The 22062-nt window shown below is 40.7% G+C and overlaps 1 protein-coding gene across 7 annotated transcripts in view; it reads left to right on the forward strand.

Annotated features, from left to right (window-relative positions):
- The window catches only part of LOC113107899 (serine/threonine-protein kinase WNK2), a 69572-nt gene extending 57330 nt beyond the window's left edge, over window positions 1-12242 (forward strand). For 4 of the 7 annotated variants that reach the window (XM_026270727.1, XM_026270726.1, XM_026270730.1 and 1 more), the window contains 3 exons: window positions 4164-4208; window positions 5194-5492; window positions 9829-12242. In XM_026270727.1, the coding sequence (XP_026126512.1) occupies window positions 4164-4208; window positions 5194-5492; window positions 9829-10170 (686 nt within the window). In that variant the 3' untranslated portion in view covers window positions 10171-12242. Of the gene's footprint in view, window positions 1-4163; window positions 4209-5193; window positions 5493-9828 lie in introns of those variants that run through there. The other 3 variants (XM_026270729.1, XM_026270731.1, XR_003292723.1) reach the window with 2 other exon arrangements.
- Window positions 12243-22062: the final 9820 nt, after the last annotated feature.

Here is a 22062-nt window from a genome sequence, read left to right on the forward strand (position 1 = left end):
ACATATGGCCGAAGGTCTGATGACACAACCACAAAGTCGATCATCGACCTCCAGCCTAGGGTGTCCTGGTGCCACGTGCACTGATGGACACCCTTATGCTTGAACATGGTGTTCATTATGGACAAACCATTGTTAGCACAGAAATCCAATAACAGAACACCGCTCTGGTTCAGGTCAGGGGGGCCGTTCCTCCCAGGTGTCACTGTCACTGCCCACGTGAGCGTTGAAGTTCCCCAGTAGAATTACAGAGTCTCCAGTCTGAGCACTTTCCAGCACCCCTCCCAGAGACTCCAAGAGGGCCGGGTAATCCGCACTGCCGTTCGGCCCATAGGCACAAACGACAGTGAGAGACCTATCCCCGACTCGAAGGCGCAGGGAAGCGACCCTCTCGTTCACCGGGGTGAACTCCAACACATGCCGGCTGAGCTGGGGGGCTATTAGCAAACCCACTCCAGCCCTCCGCCTCTCACCATGGGCAACTCCATAGTGGTAGAGAGTCCAGCCTCTCTCAAGAAGTGTGGTTCCAGAGCCCAAGCTGTGCATGGAGGTGAGCCCGACTATCTCTAGTTGGTACCTCTCGACCTCCCGCACAAGCTCAGTCTCCTTCCCCGCCAACGAGTTGACATTCCACGTCCCTAAAGCCAGATTCCGTGTCCAGAGATCGGGTCGTCGGGGGTCTCGCCTACGACTGTCGCCCGATCCACTATGCACCGGCCCCTTACACTCCCTCCTGCAGGCGCTCGCCTCCACCAGGCGCTCGCATACGAGCCCCAACCCCGGGCCTGGCTCCAGGGTGGGGCCCCGGCTGTGCCATGCCGGGCAATGTCACGGTCCTTGATTTGAATGTTAACATAAGGGGTTTGTGAACTGTTCTTAGTCTGGCCCATCACCAAGGACCTGTCTGCCTTGGGAGACCCTACCAGGAGCATATAGCCCGAGACAACATAGCTCCCAGGATCATTCTGGTACTCAAACCTCTCCACCACAATAAGGTGACAGTTCAAGGAGAGGTTTTTTTTCATGATTAAGGTAATTTTCATGGCAAAGAAGAACTTTGCAATTCATCTGATCACTCTTCATAACATTCTGGAGTATATGCAAATTGCTATTCTAAAAACTTAAGCAGCAACTTTTCCAGTTTCCAATTTATATAATTCTCAAAACTTTTGGCCACGACTGTACACTGCTCAAAACGTTTGGATCATCATTGGCAAATTATTTGAATATAAAAAAACATAACTTTACTTACAGGCTTGAGTCATAAGCACCAGACTGTCCTTGTTTGAACTTCCTCACTTTATAGAAACAGATGCATTGTAGGCTACTGCTTCAGGAAACAGTCCTCGTCCTCCATAAAATGTGCTACACACATCTGAATATTTGTGTTGAAGTCTTCTGGAACAGTGTTTTAAATACAACTTAACCACTGATTTTTAGATGTGTCCTCTTTTAGAAGAACAAAGAAAGTAGCTTCACTTTAACAACGAAACACAAAACCTCTCCATAATCTAGTGCCAGGGGAAAACAGCAAGAATAAAAGATATGGCTATTTGGGTGGTGGTATGCAAATCTTCCCACATCATGACACAGACATGTGAGGGCATTTTTAAACGAGGCATTTTAGGGGGGTGTGGTTGACTGTAGACTTCTATAAAAAATATCTCCAAAAAGAAAGAAAAACTCGAAACCGCATCATATGACCCCTTTAAAGATTTACTGAAATTCTGTCCACAGCAGTGATGCGTGGGTTAATCCAAAATGAGCGGGTGCCTGCGGTCACCCACGGTCACCCGCACAAGATTTTCTTGCCTAATTATTTTAATTGTTTGGTCAGACAGTTCATATATATTCATAAATCGGGGAATTAAACATGGAGTTATGTTCTGTATGTTAAATATAAAAACGTATTTGCACAGTACTGTGCTTTGCGAGATTTAAATGCTAAATGGCCGACTGACCCGGTATACTCTCATTCAACGACATGTACCAGTTTAGTCATTTCGTTCACGAATGACAAGATCTCTCGATCTCATTCAGACTCATGAAACTCGTTCAGTGAAGGGCGTATATATTCACTACATTCAACAAATCACATGCTCCGTCACATGTCATATTCGAAGGCTATTGGCTCGAGGTTGAGTAATTCTTTGACAGGACGAAACCGTTCACAGATACCCGGTTCTCCGAGCTGCGCATGATGCTGTGGAGGGAGGAATTTCAGTGAACGAGAAATATGAGTCAGTGGATTACATGCACGAGAACGATTAGTTTAAAAAGAACAATTCGTTCACGAACGACACATCATTACACAGTCTGCAGGTACAGATGGAGGCAGCAAAAGAAAAGTTGAAGACTGGGGAGTGGAAGCTCCGCAAATACACAAATAGAAATAGCAAAGTGTTGGAGACATTTGCTAAAATAATGAATGATGAAGACCAAAGTGCTGGCTTCGTCGTGGACCAATGACGCTACGATGAGCATTTACTACGTAAAAAAAAAATACGGGGCAGGAAGCGGGTCAGGTACAATATTTTCTTTTTCTTTTTTTGCGGTCCGAGTTGCGGGTGGGTTAGCTGAAAACATCGGTCGGGTGCGGGTTGTTTATACACTGACCCGCGCATCATTGGTCCACAATAGTCACTTGTAAGCAGTGCCGAACCTAGACTTCTGGAAGCCCTAAACAAATATCGTCAGGGCCCCAAAATGCTCCCCAACCCCTTAACCTTTTCTTTCAGAGCAGTTTCACTGTCGAAACAACAATGAATAATAATTAATAGAAATTAAAGTGAATAAAAAAATAAAAACATATAAATAAACAATTTCGAAACAACAATGAATAATAATTAATAGAAATTAAAGTGAATAAAAAAATAAAAACATATAAATAAACAATTTGGCCTATAATAGTCTACTATACAGAAACTGATTAAAGTAATCAAATGTATGAATACATCGCTGCATAGACTTCACCATATGAACAAGATAAATTGAATCACACAAAAGTTATGAACAATATTTAGTGAAGAGCGTGAATAATTCTGTCCTTTTCGTTTGTTGTTTGATTAACAGATGATGACAGACAGTGGCAGGTTTATGCATTAGGATGGTGTCACAGAATGCACAGTTCTAATATACTGACTACTTTTCAAACTTAAGATATAACTGACTGTGTTTAGTGAAAACTCACCAAGACTGATATTTTGACATATACAAAGCTCAGAGTAGCGTATATTTCTCCATATTTTATTTGAATCACACATACAGAAAGTGCTTGAGAGGGGAAAAGGGAGCATTTTTCTTTTTTGTATTGACCAAAATCGACATGGACACTATATGACAGTCACTTTACATGATTTGACTGATTTGGATGTTACATAGAAAGTAGATAGAAAGAGTGACAGTGCACCGCATAAAGAAACATCCATGCTTTCATAACTGCTGGCCAAAATAAAAAAACAAACTGAAATCAATCATCTTTGGGAGGAAGGGGGTCCCCTGGTGTTTTGGGGGCCCTACGCTACAATGTGTACTTCACGTATAAAGAAGATTGGCTCTGCTTGTAAATAACTCATGGCATGCTTACAGAGATGCATCTAGATGTTTGTTTTTGGTTTTAAATGGTGCTGCTTTTAAATAGTGGAGGTTTAGGACAAGATCAGTTTTAGTCTTACATGCTAAATATTTTCACTCTGGAACACACTTAAAACTAATATAATGACAGAAGACCCCATGAAATCTAAATTAGAATATAAAGAGTCTACACCGCTTTCATCAATGCTACAAGCAGTCATGAATGAATTCTGCTGTCTTCAGTTTATCACAAACTAACTTCCTGTTACAGTAGGGAATAGGCCAGGAAAGAACAGACAATCGTCAAACCATTTTTTAAAGTAGTAAATTTAGTCAAATAAGATTGTTGAAGTTCATTCAGAGTTCAAACTTTAAGGTTGTCTGTACAAAAGGCCTTTTAGCTCATAAGCCATTTTAACACGTCACTCACCAACACGTCATGATATCACAGATGAAGCCTCCCTGCACCTGATTCTGTATCTGTTCACTGATTGGTCGCTGTGTTTTCTTGTGCAGCAGCTTGTCCAATGGGCTGTGCCATGTGCTTTTCCCCACCCCTTAACGCCTCTGTCTGTGCTGTTTTGCTCTTGTAGGGTCCACTCTGAAACGGCTATGTCTAGGGAAAGAGCACAGCAGTAGTAACTATCCCACTCCTTTCTTCTTCAGTCTTAGTCCCTCTGTCTACCTTTTGTTCTTTTTTCTTTGCTGTTTTCATTTCTTTTGTTGGCATGGGCGATCACCTGTGTGATACGTGCTTAATGTTTGCAACAGTAGGTGAAATGTGCGTCACCATTTTGATTCTTTGTATTAATTGGATTTTTTTTTTCTAGTGCATGGTGATATCTGTGTGATACAGTCAAGTGCTTATTGAAACCTTTATGATTTCTGTATTCTTGGTCATTTAAGTGCATATGTGTATGAGTGTTTGTTCTTTGTTTGGTTCTGTAATCATCCAGCTGCTTGATTTTGACCTAGAAACAAGTACTCAACAAAAAAACGTGCATCCACCATTACATTTCAAGCACACCCGATGTGCATACTCAGTGTTTGTTCTTGCATTACTGTACTGGAACAAACCTCAAACTTGTCTAAATCTAGCTTCATTAATAATGCATGTTCACAGTTTAACTTAAACTAACATGCTTGGCAAAACTGCATTTCTTACATTATGCCCAGGCCACACAATTCTGCTGAATTTTAATGCCATTCAAACACCAAGCTATTTTGTAAACAATTTCTTTGTAATACCTCAAAAGGTGATACATCCACATATTTAACCTTACTTCTGGCATGAGCATGTTCTATTGTATCTCCAGTCACAATTGTTTTTAGTGTATTGTTGAAATTAATTATGAATCATGTCAAATAATCAAATCTGATTGCAACCCCAAGTATGAATAGTGAATAATTTATTCAATTATTATTCACTCATTGTCAAACCAAATCTTCTAATAATGCATCTATTGATTAGGGCTTGTTATGTATTACCTTGATTTTAATCACACTTCACTGCATAACGTAATGAATGACATCAACAGTCTGTGAGCAGCAGATTGGTTACAGAGGACCTCATGGTGAATTCTCTGAGTGGCTGCTTGAGGTCTTTCTCAATCTCTTTCTCAGGTTCTCACAGTACTGGTGCTGCCCATGTGACTTCAGCATCCAATCAGAACCTGCCTCCCACAGCCATACCTGCTGCATCCTCTCGGCCAATCACAGTGCTTGTTCAGGCTCAAGCTAACAACAGCAACAACAAAAGCGGTACCTTCACCGATGACCTACACAAGCTGGTTGATGATTGGGCAAAAGAAACTCTTGCCTCCGGCCCCCAGCTCCGCCCCTCCGTGTGTCAGAGTAGACCGCAGAGATTTTATCAGTCCTTCCAGACCAACCCCACTCCAATGGCCAGAATCCCCAATCAGGTATTTTATACCGTTTGTCATTCAGAACCATAAAGGGATAGTTCACTTACAGTAGTTTTTTTTTAACATACTATGGAAGTCAATGGGGACCAGCAACTGAAGATAAACTTTGCCTTTAACAAATAAAAAATTTTGATCAGTTTTTGAAAATTCAATCGAGTAGATAAAATCTGGTTTTCATCATATGTACTTGCATGTTTACATCATTTTTGTAAAAAAGAATGTCTGACTAATATATTGGATTTGTGGGTGCTGATGCATGTTTGGAGCTTGTTGCACAATAAACACGGTTGTTGTGTAGAGCTTGAATTTCAACATCGTTCTAAACAGCGGCACTTACTGACATTTGTGGGAATCACCCATCAATTACTCTCATCTGACCTACAGTAACATCTCAGGTTACACATGCAATGAAGGTTCCCTAAGAAGCACTGCGTCCCTTTCTAAGATTTTATAAGACACATATAAGACTTTATAAGACACATCATCATTTGTCGTCTTTGTCTTCAGGAGACCATATGTTTGTGCATTTGCAAAAAATGTCACTACTACAAAACAGCCCAGCCAAGCGTTTTTAGAAAGGGTCTACCTCCATGTCAGAGGTTATTTGACACAAACACTACTGAAGAAGCACGTTTAGTTCTCAAGCAAGCTAAATCACTCTGTGCATGAATGCAATGAAAAAGCTAGATGTACTAAAAGAGATTGTAAGAAACTCTGTTCTTCTTTGATTCTCACCTAGTAAATGCCGTAGTCAGCATTTCATGAACATATTCGGATCTCGAGGGAGTTGAACAAACTTATAATGATGCATTTGTGACAGCAGATTCTGTTCTTGGATGATATTTGAGAGAATCTAGCATTTGAACAGTGTGTTTTGAGGAAGTTGAATGCATGCTGTGCGATGTGGTCACAGTAAGATGCGCCACCAATGTTTAACTCTTTCACCTACTTCCTGTGGTTCATATCACACTGCCACCAGAGTGGCTAGACACGATCGATCAAGGGGATTGTTGGAGGGGACATGAAAGGAATGAGAGTCATCTCTTTTGAGGCCTCTGATGCTTAGAGCTCCACACGATTAGCAATTCTGAGTGGTTAGGCTCTCTGTGAGCCTCCTTGGAAGCTGTCCAGTGTGTTGACTATGGTTAAGCTTCCTCTTGCTTTAGAAAGTTGCCATACTGAGACTTCTTCTCTGAGAGCTCGGTTAGGCAGTGGTACTGAATTGCAGGCTCTTTGTGAGCCTCCTTGGTACTCCTGGTTTAGGAGAATTTGTTAGGTCTCCTTTCACCACAGAAAGTCATCCTGCTAAGGCCTCCATTCCCCTGGGCTCAACATAGTTGCTAGGCCCTTTCTTAGGCCTGCTTGACAGCCATAGGATGTAGCTAGGCCACTTCTCACTTGAGTTATCTCCACTTGGATAAACATTCTGAGTTGTTAGTGTTAGAGACCGGCCGATGTATAATTTTGACGATATTATCAGCTGAACATGCTGCCGATATGATTATATATATTTTTTTTACAGAATATATAAATGCAGATAAAATGCTTGAAATGGTGTAATTACTTGGTTTGTCAGTTGTTTGCTGGTGACCTGGATGAAACGCTTTAAAGCTCAATTCTACTGAAAACCATAGAAACTTTGAACGGCCAATAACTCCATAATGCTGCGGCGAATCAGCAGCAAATTTGGTGGATCCCTTCAGCTCTAGGAACTTTGTTGAATGCATATTGAGTGTATATCTAGAGGCACTATTTCATATGCTTGATAGTAGGGATGGGTATCGTTAAGGTTTTAACGGTATTACTACTCTTACGATACTGATTAGCGGTCCGGTACTTTAACGGTATTCTTATCTGTACTTTGTGTTGTGTTACTTTGTGTTGTGTTAGGCAGTCGAAAACTTTGCATTTCTCTCTCTGCACATAATGCACTTTTGAAAGACGCTTTGACAGATTGCTTGTGTTTCCGCCCTTACATGCAAAAATTACCCATCCTAAGTACCCATCCCTACTTGATAGTCCCTGGGGCTCGGGAGTTACAGGTGGTTAAATTTGCGGTCCAGCACCAACCGATCCGGGAGGCTACTGTCACACGGAGGCTTTCGAGAGGGCTCTTGGAGCTGAAGGGATCCCTCAATTTTTGGTGGAGATCTGCCGGCACATTTAGACACACCAGTCAACACTTTCCCTTCAGGTTTCTTGTCCAGGCAGCATTCAAGCATTGTCTTATTCGACCGTAAGAGCACCTGCGAAATGGACTTCAAATAAAATTCCACTATGATTCCAGTTCCAAGGGAATGTACGCATTACATTCAAAATTAATTAAAGTGCATGAGACATGAATTTATATTGTATTAATTACAGCCGTAGCGAAGAGCGGGGAACAAAGTAACACTTTTTGACTTTCTCAGTTTGTGTAAATCCACATGGGGTTCAGAATATATCTTTTTTTATCCACAGTAGTTTTACACTTGTCTAGTACAAATGTCACTTTGTTTCATAAGTACAGTGTATACGCTTTTCTTTATTTACCCTCAAAAAATGGAAGTTAAATTCATTACATATCTCTGTCACATTATTATACGTGTTTGACCACCATATTTGAGTGATCATTGCAAAAAATATGTCTTTATGTATAGACTGTATCCTATATATAGAACCAGTCAAATGTTTGGACACACAGATGGTAAAGTGTCCAAACTTTTGAATAGTACAGTACTAAAATATACACAAAGAATATCAGCCGATATATCGATATCAGCATTTTTTTATTCCCTATTATCGGTATCGGTCCCAAAAAAAACCATATCAGTCGCGCTCTAGTTAGGATCTCTGTGATGCTTCTTGGGATGTTGTTCAATGTGTGGGATGTGGTTAAGTCTTAAAGTCTTAATCTGAGTTATTAGGGTATCAGTGAGTCTTCTTAGGACGTCAGAAAGTCTTCATGCAAAGCCTCTGTCCTTAGAGCTCAGCCAGACAGTAGGGCCAAGTTGTAAGGTCCTCTGTGAGCCTTACTTAGGATAGGAGAGTTATTAGGCTATAGTACCTCTTGCTTGGAGCGTCTTTTGGCTGAGGTCTCTCCTCGAAGCTTCACCTGGACAGCAGTATCAAGTTGTTAGGCTCTCTTTGAGTCTCCCTGATAGCTATTCTTGGTGTAGGGCAAATGTGAACCTTCTCCTGCTTAAGAGAGTGTTTATGTTGAGGCCTCTGTCCTTAGAGCTCATTTAGGAAGTAGTGTTAGGCTACTGGTGAGCCTCCTTGGTTACTGCCTTTAATTAAAAGTGAACTGATCCTCTTAGGTCTCCTTTCGCTGTAGAGAGTCATTCTTTTTGGCCTCTGCTCCCCAGAACTCTACTTAAGTAGCAATTCTAAGTATTACGGCTGTCTGTGAGCCTCCTTGTCTTGATTGTTGAATGGAGTTGGGCCTCCTCTGGAGAGTTGTTATGCTGAGGCATTCTCAGAGCTCCAGTGAATGACTATATTGCCTTAAAGGTTTTCTCTGACTGCTGAATCCTTGAGCTCTGCCCACGGGCTAAATTTATTTTTTAACTTTGTCCTGCAAAGAGAAGAGGAAGGGTGCATTCTGGGACTTTCTCTGAGTGAGTATTTGTTCCCCATTGTGATCCTTTAAGGGATTTGCAAGGGAAAGTCCCATGTCACGCATGTAACGTTTGCCATGCTTCAGGTATTCATGCTCGTCTCCTTCAGACAAGAAGTGGATGACATATTCTACAGATGCATTTTTATTCTGGTATTGACATCGTAGACATGGCCAATATCACGTTCATTGTTGTTTTGACACATGCTTCATACACTGGTCATGCTGGAGGTGTTTTCCTAAAAGGGATGTAGTGAGTTCCCATTCAAAAGGGAACTATTTTTGCATGTAACACACAGTTTCATGTTTTAACCACAGATTGTGATAGAGAGGCTAAAGTTTTGTAATGCAGCTTTAAAATCTCAATGAAACCAGTTACATTGTTTATACATTGTTAAATGATTCACAAATGTTCAAAGCTAATGCTAACTTTTGTATTGTCATATCTGCAATGTTAAGTGGATACTAACTTAAAAGGCTCTGATTGGCCATTTATATTCACATGCTCAAACAGGTCTGTGATTGGCTACAATACCCAACGCTGCAAAAGAAATCTTTAACACTCTTCACAGAGTGCATACATACTGTACATCACCTTTAGGAGTCAGCTGTCAACGGTAGTCCTTTAGATATCAGCGCAAAAACAGCAAAATATCGTCTAATCGTTGATGATAAAATCCCAGAAAATATTGAGATATCTTTTTTTTCATGTCGGCCTCTTGTTTTCTTTCCTAGATAAGGGGCTCAATCCCTCAGGCAGCTGTGAAGTTCCATCTCCCACTGTCCTGTCCGCTGTCAGCAGCTCTAGGTCCCATCATGCCTCATGGCATCACCAGCACCCCATCACCCATCCTCCAGCGGGCCGGATACTTGATACCCACCGCCCCCTTTGCTGGGATGATGCCAGCCCCCGTGTATCCAAACCAGTGGTCCGGTTTGCCCAGTCCAGTGGGCATGTTTGCTACGGCTGGTATGGTCCCATATCCGGCCATGGCCAGCCCAGCGCTGCACACTTTCCCTCTGGTGGTGAAGAGTCCAGACACACCGATGTGCCCCAGCAAAACCAGGACTGCATAAGAGAGCCGCCCTGCACTCCGAACACCAGAACAGACACTTGCAGAAGGATAATCATGCAAGCTAAACACAGCTGATTACAGACATGAAGGAAGCATTTTCTCCTGTACGAATGAATCGCCCACTAGTTTGCAGAGAAGTGGGAGTTTCTGCAATACTCTAGAATATGTTTTTAACTCTGCTTCTGGGTCAAACCACAATCTGTGAAATGTCTGTGTGCTTTAGATTGCTATTAGATTATGGACACATCTGTGCAAAGCATTTGAGCCTGTAAATATGAGGTGTGTGTATGTGAATTTGGGCATGAGAAGTGTGTTTGTGTCAAAACAGTCCTGTGGGCACTGCTTTTTTTTCTTTTTTTTGAAGACCTTTTAGTTCTTATGTTTGAATCTGTATTGAGTTGTGTTAGTTAAAGGGTTTGGCTGAGAGTACTGTAGGACCATGGCCTTCAATTCTACTTCCATAAAGTATCATTTTATAATAATTTAGACATATTTCACAAACCATGAGCAGAATACATGTAGTCATTCTCACAACGATCTGAGAATTGAAATTCATGCTTCTTGTGTTTAGAGGCCAAATGCTCAAAGTTGTCCTGATTGATTATAGAAATATCAGTCCTACTCCTCTGTTTAGAATATTTTTCATCAGAATATTTACTGTTTACAGAAATATCCAGCATTTTTAAACAATTTCAGACCACAGGACAAAATCCCAACATGAAAATGAATAATTGAGGAGGATGTAGTGCCTTGTTCAGTGTTCCCTCTAAAGGAATGAATCACTTGTGAGGAGCGTTCCTCTGTGGTTCAGCATGGTTTTCCTTCTCTTCCTAATGCAATAGTTCTTTCTTTTTTTCAGTCATGTGGTGGTTTACATATTTACTGCCCCCTATGTTGAAGTGAGTTTGCAATCAATACATTGAACATGATAAAGGTTTAAATAGGAGCTAGTCTGTGCAGATTGATAAATGAGTGCAGTCCCAGCTGTTGATGCGTGGGTTTCTGATTGTTGTACTGCATTCATAAGTAATACTGCACTACCATACTATACTAAGCTCAAGGAAGTGAACAAATTGTTTACATTGCGATGATGTGATGTATTAATGCATGCCATCAAAGTGTCGCAGATACCAAAATACAAAATTAAGAATTGCTATCTAAATATATCAAGGAGCATTTTATGTGCTTGTGGTCTTGCAGAAACCCAAAGTGTGCCACCTTCCCTCTTTGGAGTGTAGCACAGGGACTGAATGCAGGTTGGATTTTGGAATCAGTGTTGTGTTTACCCTGAATGTAGCGTGTCAAATGCTGGAGCAGTGCATTGACATTACATGCATGTGAATCAATCCCCGTCACGCGCACCATAACCCCCACCTATAATATAAAATCTACTTTGCATTCATACACACAAGTTAAGTTACTTTTTTTAACCCTATGATTTTTATGTTATTTCTTCTCCATTTGCTCTGTTATGAGCTCTTGCACAGAGCACATTTTATTTATGTTTGTAAGATTTCATCTTATTTAGATGTGTAATTAAGTCACATTTCTGATAGAGCCAGCAGGCGGTTTTCTTTCTCAACTCTTACGTATTCTTTTGAGTTTTTAAACCTCTTTGTAAAAGGCTGCGACCCACACAACTGCAAAACTGTGAATTGTACAGTCCCCTTGTATTTATTTGATCAGTGCTTTTCAGTGCATCTTCTGTCCTTTAATGTGTCACTCCATCCATTCATTTGTACAAGATGTTCAGACATTTGAATCGATGCTCAATGAATGATCTGCTTCATGGGAAATGCTTCCAGTAGGAAGGGGTTTCTGATATTCTGTTCTTGTTGTGTATAATATCTGGCAATAATTACTTTACTTTGCCATGTTAGTGACTTACTGGTCTAATGTGGCTTTTAATAGGTTGTGGACCTTTTCTTTTCTTTTATTCCTGCATTGGCGCTTTGTGAATGGTTGCTTATGATGTACACCCTTCAGTGAATTACTTTACTCCGCTCAGATGCAAAATGCACTCACAACACAAAGACTGTGTACAAGTTTAATTAAAGAATAAATAAATATTTTGTGCTTAATAACTACTGTGTTTTTGTTATTTTTCATAGGCATGGCCAGTGATATTCTGAGCAAAGCTCTTCACATACAGGTAGAGAAAAAAGTGCTTTTCCATTCCAACAATATGGAAGCAGATGGGTAGCAAAATTTATTTTGAAATGTAATTTGAAAAATCGGCATACAATATGTAAAATGGCCATACATATGTGCAATAGTTAGTGCAAGATGAAAATGAAAATTCAATGATATAATTTACATTTGCCATTTCCTACACTAGTTTTCATATGTAAATTAAAAACATATTTTAACGCTTTATAAGTCATTTTATTAAAATGTATTACCCAAATTGATTAGATGTTTAACATTTACATTGAGATCCTGCAAGATAATTGTAGCAAAACGCAGTGAGAATTTCAAAATACATTCAGAGATGAAGGTCATAATAATAATGTTGTCCACATGAGGGAGTCACAGGATAACAAATCCTTCAAGATCACAGTTCAAAGACAGTGAAAATGGATTTTAAAAAATGACACAAAAAAAGCATATTAATTCATTATATTTTCATAAAGCCCAATATAAGTAAAAACTGTAATCTCCTCAGTACTTCTGGAATATGAATATATATATATTTGTAACATTTTCTGTTGGTTGGAAATGCTTATTTATTGCCCTGATGGTGGAAATAGTAATCTTCACTGCTCTAGCTCTTTTCCTAAATCTACTTCACCAATTTGTGAAGCTCAATTATCTTTTGCAGCACATAAATTTTTTTTTTTTTTTTTCTCATTGTATTGGATGATTAAGGGAATTTGGGCTTTGTTTTCCCCCCTCTTTACATTTCTGTGAAACAGGAAGCCAGAGCTGGATGATGTTTTTAATCATGCTGGAATGCTCAAAATTGTGAATATGAATGGGATATTTTACTCTCAAGTATTTCTAGAGGTGCCAATAATTGTATCCAACAAGTATTTGAGAAAAACATTCATTTCATAATGATATTTCCCCTCTGTTTTAAATTCTAATTATCCAATTAAAGGATATATTTTTGTGTATTTTTAAAATAAAAAAATCAAAAGGATTACCAATGCAGATGAAATTTCACAGCCTTCTTTGATCATATTTACCAAGGGTGCAAATATTTTTGGCCCACGACTGTAGATATACACACACAATGTTTCAACTGAAGAAGGGACACTACACTATTAAATTTTTGTAATATTGTGCATATAATTATAGGCTTCTTACATAAAGACTCATAATGTACTTGAAAAGAGACATGTCCAATGTATAACTGCATCATCTAAACAAGCCATTGTTTTTGAATCACAATGATTTCCTTAAGTTAAACTGCTTTGTTTCAGTGGCCTTCTGTGTTTTTGCCCCCAACACGTCATTGACAGGACTTCATGCGGTCACATGCAAATAAAAACTTTACAGACCAAATAGACCCCACACACACAAAAACAAAATACAGTTTGGATCATTTGAATTTTAATAGGTGCTAGCATGACTACCAATCGAATAGCAGGATTACATCATGCAATTTTCGGATTATTTTGCAACATATATATAACTGTTATAAAACAGTTGTAAAAAATATATTACTTATTAACATGTTGAAGTAGGTTACTTCCTTGGCTAACTTCATGGGGCCGGAACCTAATCGCCCCCTATTGACCAGCCGTCACATTTAGAATACAAAATAGTATCTACAAAAACAATAACGGTTGTACTTTTTGTGGTGAGGGCAGTTCAAGAACAACGAACACTCAAGTGACCTGGCTCTTTTGCCCCAAGGCTTCCCATGCTGGCTTGCTGGTTGGCTCAAGCCAACATCAAAGTTTTTTTTTCGAGCTTTAGCCTCTAGTTTATAGTTTATTATACAAACAATAGTTTATAATAGTTTACACAAATACAGCTGTTAAAAGGTACTCTGGTGGTGTCTCAGAACAACAACAGATGCTGCAAGTCCGAGTCTGCATTTCACAATAAATAAAAGCAGACTGCTCAAATTCTGAGTCTCTGGCCCAGAGAGGCTAAAGATATGAGACACACTTGCAAGATGGTTAAGCTCCAGTGTGCAAAACTCCATTTCAAGGTACTTACAGCTGTGTGTTCCAGATTGGAATCTTCTCAAGTCAAGTAAAAAAAAAAAAAATCAAGTCTGCTTTATTGCCAATTCTTCCACATGTACAGCACATACATACAGAGAATGGAAATTGCGTTACTCTCAGACCCCCGGTGCATACAGATAACATTAACAGTAGAGCATAAAATACAGATAGATACAATACAACTATAGCTTTAACTTTCAGTGTTATCAGGAGTAGATGCCACAAAACGCGTATCCGCATTTGTCGACTCCAGAGTTCAGCTCTGTCAACCCTGCACTGGCTCGCTATTAAACATCATATGGAGTTTAAAATCTTGCTTATTACTTATAAAGCCCTGAGTGGTTTCATACCTCAATATTTGCAGTGACTTTGGTTTTCAAAAAACACAATGGACCAACACCAGCAGATGACATTGCACCCCAAATCATCACAGACTGTGGAAACTTAACACTGGACTTCAAGAAACTTGGGCTATGAGCTTCTCCAGCCTTCCTCCAGACTCTAGGACCTTGGTTTCCAAATGAAATACAAAACTTTCTCTCATCTGAAAAAAGGACTTTGGACCACTGGGCAACAGTCCAGTTCTTCTTATCCTTGGCCTAGGAAACCTTTGCAGGTGTTTTGAGTTGATTAGCTGATTGGTATGTCACCATATTCTAATTTGTTGAGATTCTGACGCTAAGCTTAAAGGGGAAAAAAGAAGAGTGAAAAGTGAGTTCATGGAAGAAACGTGTTTGTGTCTGTTTATCCTGAGTATTAAATTTATTCTGAGAGAATACTACACCTACCTAACATTGTTTGTGAGGCAAACACACTCTGTCAGTTTAAATCTAGATTAAAGACCCATCTCTTTAACCTGACTTAAAGATAACACACTGACACATTTCTAATATACAAATCTGTTAAAGGATTTTTAGGCTGCTTTTAGTCTGTACTGGGAACACTTCCCATAACACCTGATGTGCTACATTGTTAGTAGAATGGCATATACGCTTTTATTTTATGTTTCTTTCTTATTCTGAGGTCACCGTAGCCACCAGATCCAGTCTGTATCCAGATCAGATGGTCACTGTAGTCCCCCTGGAGTGTATCCAGCCCAGATGGTGAATTGGCACCTAGAGATGAGCCCCAGAGACAGATCCCCAGAGAAGACCTTGTCTCCTAGACCAGCTGTTCTCAGTTCCAGTCCTTACGCCCCCTGCTCTGCACATTTTGTATGGCTTCAGACGTTTGTTCTATTGGAATGTAAGTGCCCTGCTAAGTGGACATCACAGGATACTCCTTCATGCTTCCAGTTTGAAGTGAACGTACATGTTCCATTCAAAGTCAACTGAAGTGTGTGAGACGTGAATTTAAATTGTTTTTAATTACAGAGTCAAGTCAAGTCACCTTTATTTATATCAATTAAATTGATACTCTTAAATTTGGTTTGGACGTTTTTTGTATTTCCTATTTCTGGGAACAGACACAGTCTCTACAGTGTGATATCTAGGTGAAAGAGACTCTATCTGCTGAGGATTAACTGACTTCTGTGACGTGAGGTGGCTATGATGGCAGAGGTATATGATGTCACACTTGTCCGTTTGTGAAGGCAACTGGGACAAGAACACAGGAACCACTTAAGTCCTCTGCACAATCTGACTTTGCTGCAGCCTGGAATTGAACTACTGGTTTCGTGTGGCCAGAGGAGAACTGACCCCTGACTGAGCCTGGTTTCTCTCAAGGTTCTTTCTCCATTTTGTCACCGATGGAGTTTTGGTTCTTTGCCGCTGTCAACTCTGGCTTGCTTAGTGGGGACTCTTCATTTTCAGTGATATTGTTGACTTGATTGCAAATGATTGCACAGATACTATTTAAACTGAACTGAGCTGGATGATGACATCACTAAATTCAATGATGAACTGCTTTTAACTGTCATTTTGCATTTTTGACACACTGTTTTGCATTTTCCTATCCTCACCCCAGAATCTGCTCTGGAAAGCTCTCCTACATCTTCCTGAGTCTCCACTTGTCCCATCCAGCTACCCATTATTTCCTGAGTCTCCTTCGCTTCTGCTGGTCCCGTCCAGCCCTCCTTCATCTCTGGAACGCCCCCTAGAGCGAAGTCCTCATAAGTGCCTTCCAGAGTGCCCTCCAGTGCTCATACCTCCAGAGCTCCCTCCAGTGACTGCTCCTCGTGAGTGCCTTCCAGAGCACTTTCAAGTGCCCGCTCCTCCAGAGCACCCTCAAGTGCTAACTCCTCCAGGACGCCCTCAAGTGCCCACTCTTCCTTATTTACCCCCAGATTTCCTAGTTCTCTCCCCAAGCGATACCTATAGCTAAGCTGGCTAAGGAGATCTTTATTTCAGTACTTCAACTCAAATTGTGAAACTTTTGTATTAAATAAATTAAATGCACACAGACTGAAGTAGTTCAAGTCTTTGGTTCTTTTAATTGTGATGATTTTGTCTCACATTTAACAAAAACCCACAGATTCACTCAACAAATTAAAATATGGTGACATGCCAATCAGCTAATCAACTCAAAACACCTGCAAAGGTTTCCTTAGCTTTCAAAATGGTCTCTCAGTTTGGTTCACTAGTCTACACAAAACTGACAGTTGTCCAGAAGATGATCTTTGACACCCTTTACAAGGAGGGTAAGCCACAAACATTTTTGCCAAAAAAGCTGGCTGTTCACAGAGTGCTGTATCCAAGCATGTTAACAGAAATTTGAGTGGAATAGTTGAGAGGATATTATCGATCACTCTTATCAGATTAATTTTGATCGTTCACTTTTATTTTATATCCGTGAGTGCAGTACACCTGCAAAGTGTTAGCACTCGTTAGCTTGTCATTAGCGTTTTCATTCGAACCTATCGCTGTTTTCTTTTCTCCTCTCCTCTCTCTCGCTCCAGTTTTTCACAAGTTCATCAAACAACCGCAGTAAGAATATTTCATCAAGCATGGTGAGTAATGGCTTCTCCTGCTATTGTTATTTGCACCTCTTGCCACATATACAAATTATATATCTCTGTCGCAGATGAGGGATTCATATGTGATAAATGCAGGGAAATAGTTAGGCTGACAGAGAAGATTTCAGAATTAGAGACACGCATCCAAACTTTAATTGAGGACAGTAAGAATGTTAGGGCTCTAGATACGGCTTTGGATGCGTCTAGCTCAGGGATTCCTGTACATTGTTCGGTTCCGGCAACAGAGCCCCTGCAGCATGGCAACTGGGTGATGGTGAGGCAGCGTAGTCTTGGGTCAAAACACCGCTCTTCTGTTCCGATCAAAACATTAAGCAGGTTCTCCCCACTCAGTGATGCACCCACTGAGAAACCTGATGAAAGTGCTCTAGTTATTGGTGATTCTATTGTACGGAACGTGAATATAGAGACACCAGCCACCATAGTCAAATGTTTACCAGAAGCCAGAGTGCCTGACATCTTGGCAAATTTAAAAGTGCTGGCTAATGCTAAACGTAAATACAGTAAGATTGTTATTCATGCCGGCGCTAATGATGTTCGACTTCGCCAGTCGGAGATCACTAAAAATAACTTTAAAGAGGTGTGTGAACTTGCAAGCACGATGTCAGACACTGTAATATGCTCTGGTCCCCTCCCTGCTTACCGTGGTGACGAGATGCATAGCAGACTGTCATCACTCAATGGCTGGATGTCTAAGTGTCTAAGTGGTGCCCACAGAATAACATAGACAATAGACGATTAGACAATTGGACAAGCTTTTAGGGCAGACCTGACCTGACCCTCCTGGGGTGGCGCCACTCTTCTCTCTAGAAAATGGCAAATAGTCTTAGTGTTTATACTTGACTAGCCCAGGTTAGGAAGCAGACAGACTGGCTAAACCGACCGTCTGCTAGCTGCCTCCCGTCACAGAGGTCAGCTAATTCTCAGCACATAGAGACTATTTCACCTAGATATCACACTATAGAGACTGTGTCTGTTCCCCGAACTAGAAAATAAAAAAAAAAATCAAAAGGTTCAACAAATAAAAAACAGATGCAATATGGATAAACAAATGATAAAGCTTGGCTTATTGAATATCAGATCCCTTTCTACGAAGACACATTTTGTAAATAATATGATCACTAATCATAATATAGATGTGCTCTGTTTGACAGAAACCTGGCTAAAACCTGATGATTACATTATTTTAAATGAGTCCACCCCCCAAGATTACTGTTATAAACATGAGCCACGTTTAAAAGGCAAAGGGGGAGGTGTTGCTTCAATTTATATTTAAGTAATGGTGCTTCATATAACATTATCCAGAGAAACCAATGTTAATGATAAATCCCCTGTTATGTTTGTACTGGCTACTGTATACAGGCCACCAGGCCACCATACAGACTTTATTAAAGAGTTTGGTGATTTTACACCTGAGTTAGTGTTGGCTGCAGATAAAGTTTTAATAGTTGGTGATTTTAATATCCATGTTGATAATGAAAAAGATGCATTGGGATCAGCATTTATAGACATTCTGAACTCTATTGGGGTTAGAAAACACATTTCAGGACCTACTCATTGTTGAAATCATACTCTAGATTTAATACTGTCACATGGAATTGATGTTGATAGTGTTGAAATTATTCAGCCAAGTGATGATATCTCAGATCATTATTTAGTTTTGTGCAAACTTCATATAGCCGAAATTGTAAATTCTACTTCTTGTTACAAGTATTGTAGAACCATCACTTCTACCACAAAAGACTGCTTTTTAAGTTATCTTCCTGATTTATCCAAAACCTCAGTACAACTTGATGATGTAACAGAAACTATGGACTCTCTCTTTTCTAGCACTTTAAATACAGTTGCTCCTTTACACTTAAGGAAGGTTAAGGAAAACAGTTTGACACCATTTTATAATGAGCATACTCGCACCCTAAATAGAGCAGCCTGAAAAACGGAGCGCAGCTGGAGGAAATAAAAACTAGAGGTATTTCGTATTGCTTGGCGGAAAAGTAACCTATCCTACAGAAAAGCATTAAAAACGGCTTGATTCGATAACTTTTCTTCTCTTTTAGAAGAAATCAAACATAACCCCAGGTATTTATTCAATACAGTGGCTAAATTAACGAAAAATAAAGCATCAACAAGTGTTGACATTTCCCAACACCACAGCAGTAATGACTTTATGAACTACTTTACTTCTAAAATCGATACTATTAGAGATAAAATTGCAACCATTCAGCCGTCAGCTACAGTATCGCATCAGACAGTGCACTATAGACCCCCTGAGGAACAGTTCCACTCATTCTCTACTATAGGAGAGGAAGAATTGTATAAACTTGTTAAATCATCTAAACCTACAACATGTATGTTAGACCCTATACCATCTAAGCTCCTAAAAGAGGTGCTTCGAGAAGTCATAGATCCTCTTCTGACTATTATTAATTCCTCATTGTCATTAGGATATGTACCCAAAACCTTCAAACTGGCTGTTATTAAGCCTCTCATAAAAAAACCACAACTTGACCCCAAAGAACTAGTTAATTATAGACCAATCTCGAATCTCTCACGCTGTCTAGTCTCTGTTTCCCTGGGTGTCCACTAGTGGGCTCACTTCCCCTTAAGCACTTCACCGTAGGCCAGGGATAGGTAACTTCGGTCCTGGAGGGCCACTATCCTGCAGAGTTTAGCTTCAGCCCTCATAAAAACTGACCTGCCTGTATCTATCTAGTAATCCCAAAAACACTGATTGCCTTGTTCAGGTGTATTTAATTAGGGTTGGAGCTAAACTCTGCAGGACAGTGGCCCTCCAGGACCGAAGTTGCCTATCCCTGCCGTAGGCACTACAATTCCCACTAGCCTTGTCCCTTCCTCACAGTAATTGCACTCCTGCAAATTGCACCAGGTGCCTTCACTTAATTGTCATTAGCCTCCCTATATTTACCAGTCCTTTCCTGTTGTCTGTATGGAGTCCTTTCCTTTCGTGATCCTGTCTTCTCGTCCTCCGAGTTTCCTCATATTCTGAGTTCCCATTCCGTTTCCTTTCCTGTTCTTTGTTTGTTTGTTTTTGGACTACATTCTGGTTTTGACCCTGGCTTGTTTTTGACCACGATTTGGATTACCCCTAAATAAAACATATCTGCAATTGGATCTCTCTCTCTCCCTGTGTCTTACTGGATCGCGATCGTTACAGAAGGACTCCATCCTCTAAGGATCCAGCGGTATGTCTTTTCATGTTTCCTCCCCAGCCAGTATATTGGAGTGGAGGGCTAAATATTTAAAATTAACTACCTTCCGCCAAGAGGGCAATGAGGTGGGTGTTCTGGTCCCTGGCCGAGGGCATGGGATATAATGATGCGGCCCTAAAGGACTATTTTAATACCGGGCTGGATGACCCAGTTCCTCCAGAGGAGATGGTTCAGTTGGACACATTTGGGTTCTGGGAATTTGTGTGCTACTTGCAGCATCGGCTTCCGTGGGATGCCCCAGCCACTCCTGTTCCTTTCTGGTGGGACTGGCAGCCAGCCCAGAATCACAGCACAAGGTGGTCGTCAGCCCAACGCCATGGCCCATGATGGCCGCAAGTCCAGCGCAATTGACCAAGATGGCCGCCAACCCAGCACCTCAGCACAAGGTGGTCGCCAGCCCAGCACCTTGATGCAAGATGGCCGCCAGTCCAGCTTCATGACACAAGATGGCCACCAGCTCAGTGCCACAGCACAAGATGGCTGCAAGCACAGTGCCACTGCACAGAATGACAGACACAGTTGACCCTCCAGAGTCAAGTCAGGTTCCCGTTGACCCTCCAGAGTCGAATCAGGTTCCCGTTGACTCTCCAGAGTTGAGTCAGGTGCTCGGTGACCCTCCAGAGTCGGGGCTAGTCACCGTTGACCTTTCAGAGTCGGGGCTAGTCACCGTTGACCTTCCAAAGTCAGGGCTAGTCACCGTTGACACTCCGGAGTCAAGTCAAGTCCCCGGTGAAATTCATGGACAAGGACAAGTCACTAATGAAATTCACGGGCAAAGTCCAGTCACCAGTATTCTTCATGAACTTCATGATCAAGTCACCATTGATCTTCAATGGCAAGTTCAAGTCACCGACTATCTTCATGGGCAAAGGCAAATCACTATTGATCTTCATGAACAAATGCAAGTCACCAATGATCTTCATGAACAAATGCAAGTCATCAATGATCTTAATGAGCAGAGTCAGGCCACCAATGATCTTCATGAGCAGAGTCAAGTCAACATTGATCTTCTGGAATCCAGTATAAACACCATGGGATTACCAGAGTCTCTTCACGTCTCTGTGGAACTACCAGAGCCTCTCCACGTCTCTGCTTAACTACCAGTCTTACTGGATCGCGATCGTTACAGAATCTCCCTTTTCTGTCCAAGATACTAGAAAAGGTGGTATGCTCACAATTATATTCCTTCTTAGAGAAAAATGGTATATGTGAGGATTTCCAGTCAGGATTTAGACCGTATCATAGTACTGAGACTGCTCTCCTTAGAGTTAAAAATGATCTGCTTTTATCACCTGATCGTGGGTGTATCTCTCTATTAGTTTTATTGGATCTTAGTGCTGCGTTTGACACAATTGACCACAACATTCTTTTGCATAGACTTGAACACTTTGTTGGCATCAGTGGAAGTGCATTAGCATGGTTTAAATCGTACTTATATGACCGCCATCAGTTCGTAGCAGTGAATGAAGATGTATCATATCAATCACGAGTGCAGTATGGAGTACCTCAAGGCT

Source organism: Carassius auratus, chromosome 8 (assembly GCF_003368295.1).
Source record: "Carassius auratus strain Wakin chromosome 8, ASM336829v1, whole genome shotgun sequence".
NCBI classification, from domain to species: domain Eukaryota; kingdom Metazoa; phylum Chordata; class Actinopteri; order Cypriniformes; family Cyprinidae; genus Carassius; species Carassius auratus.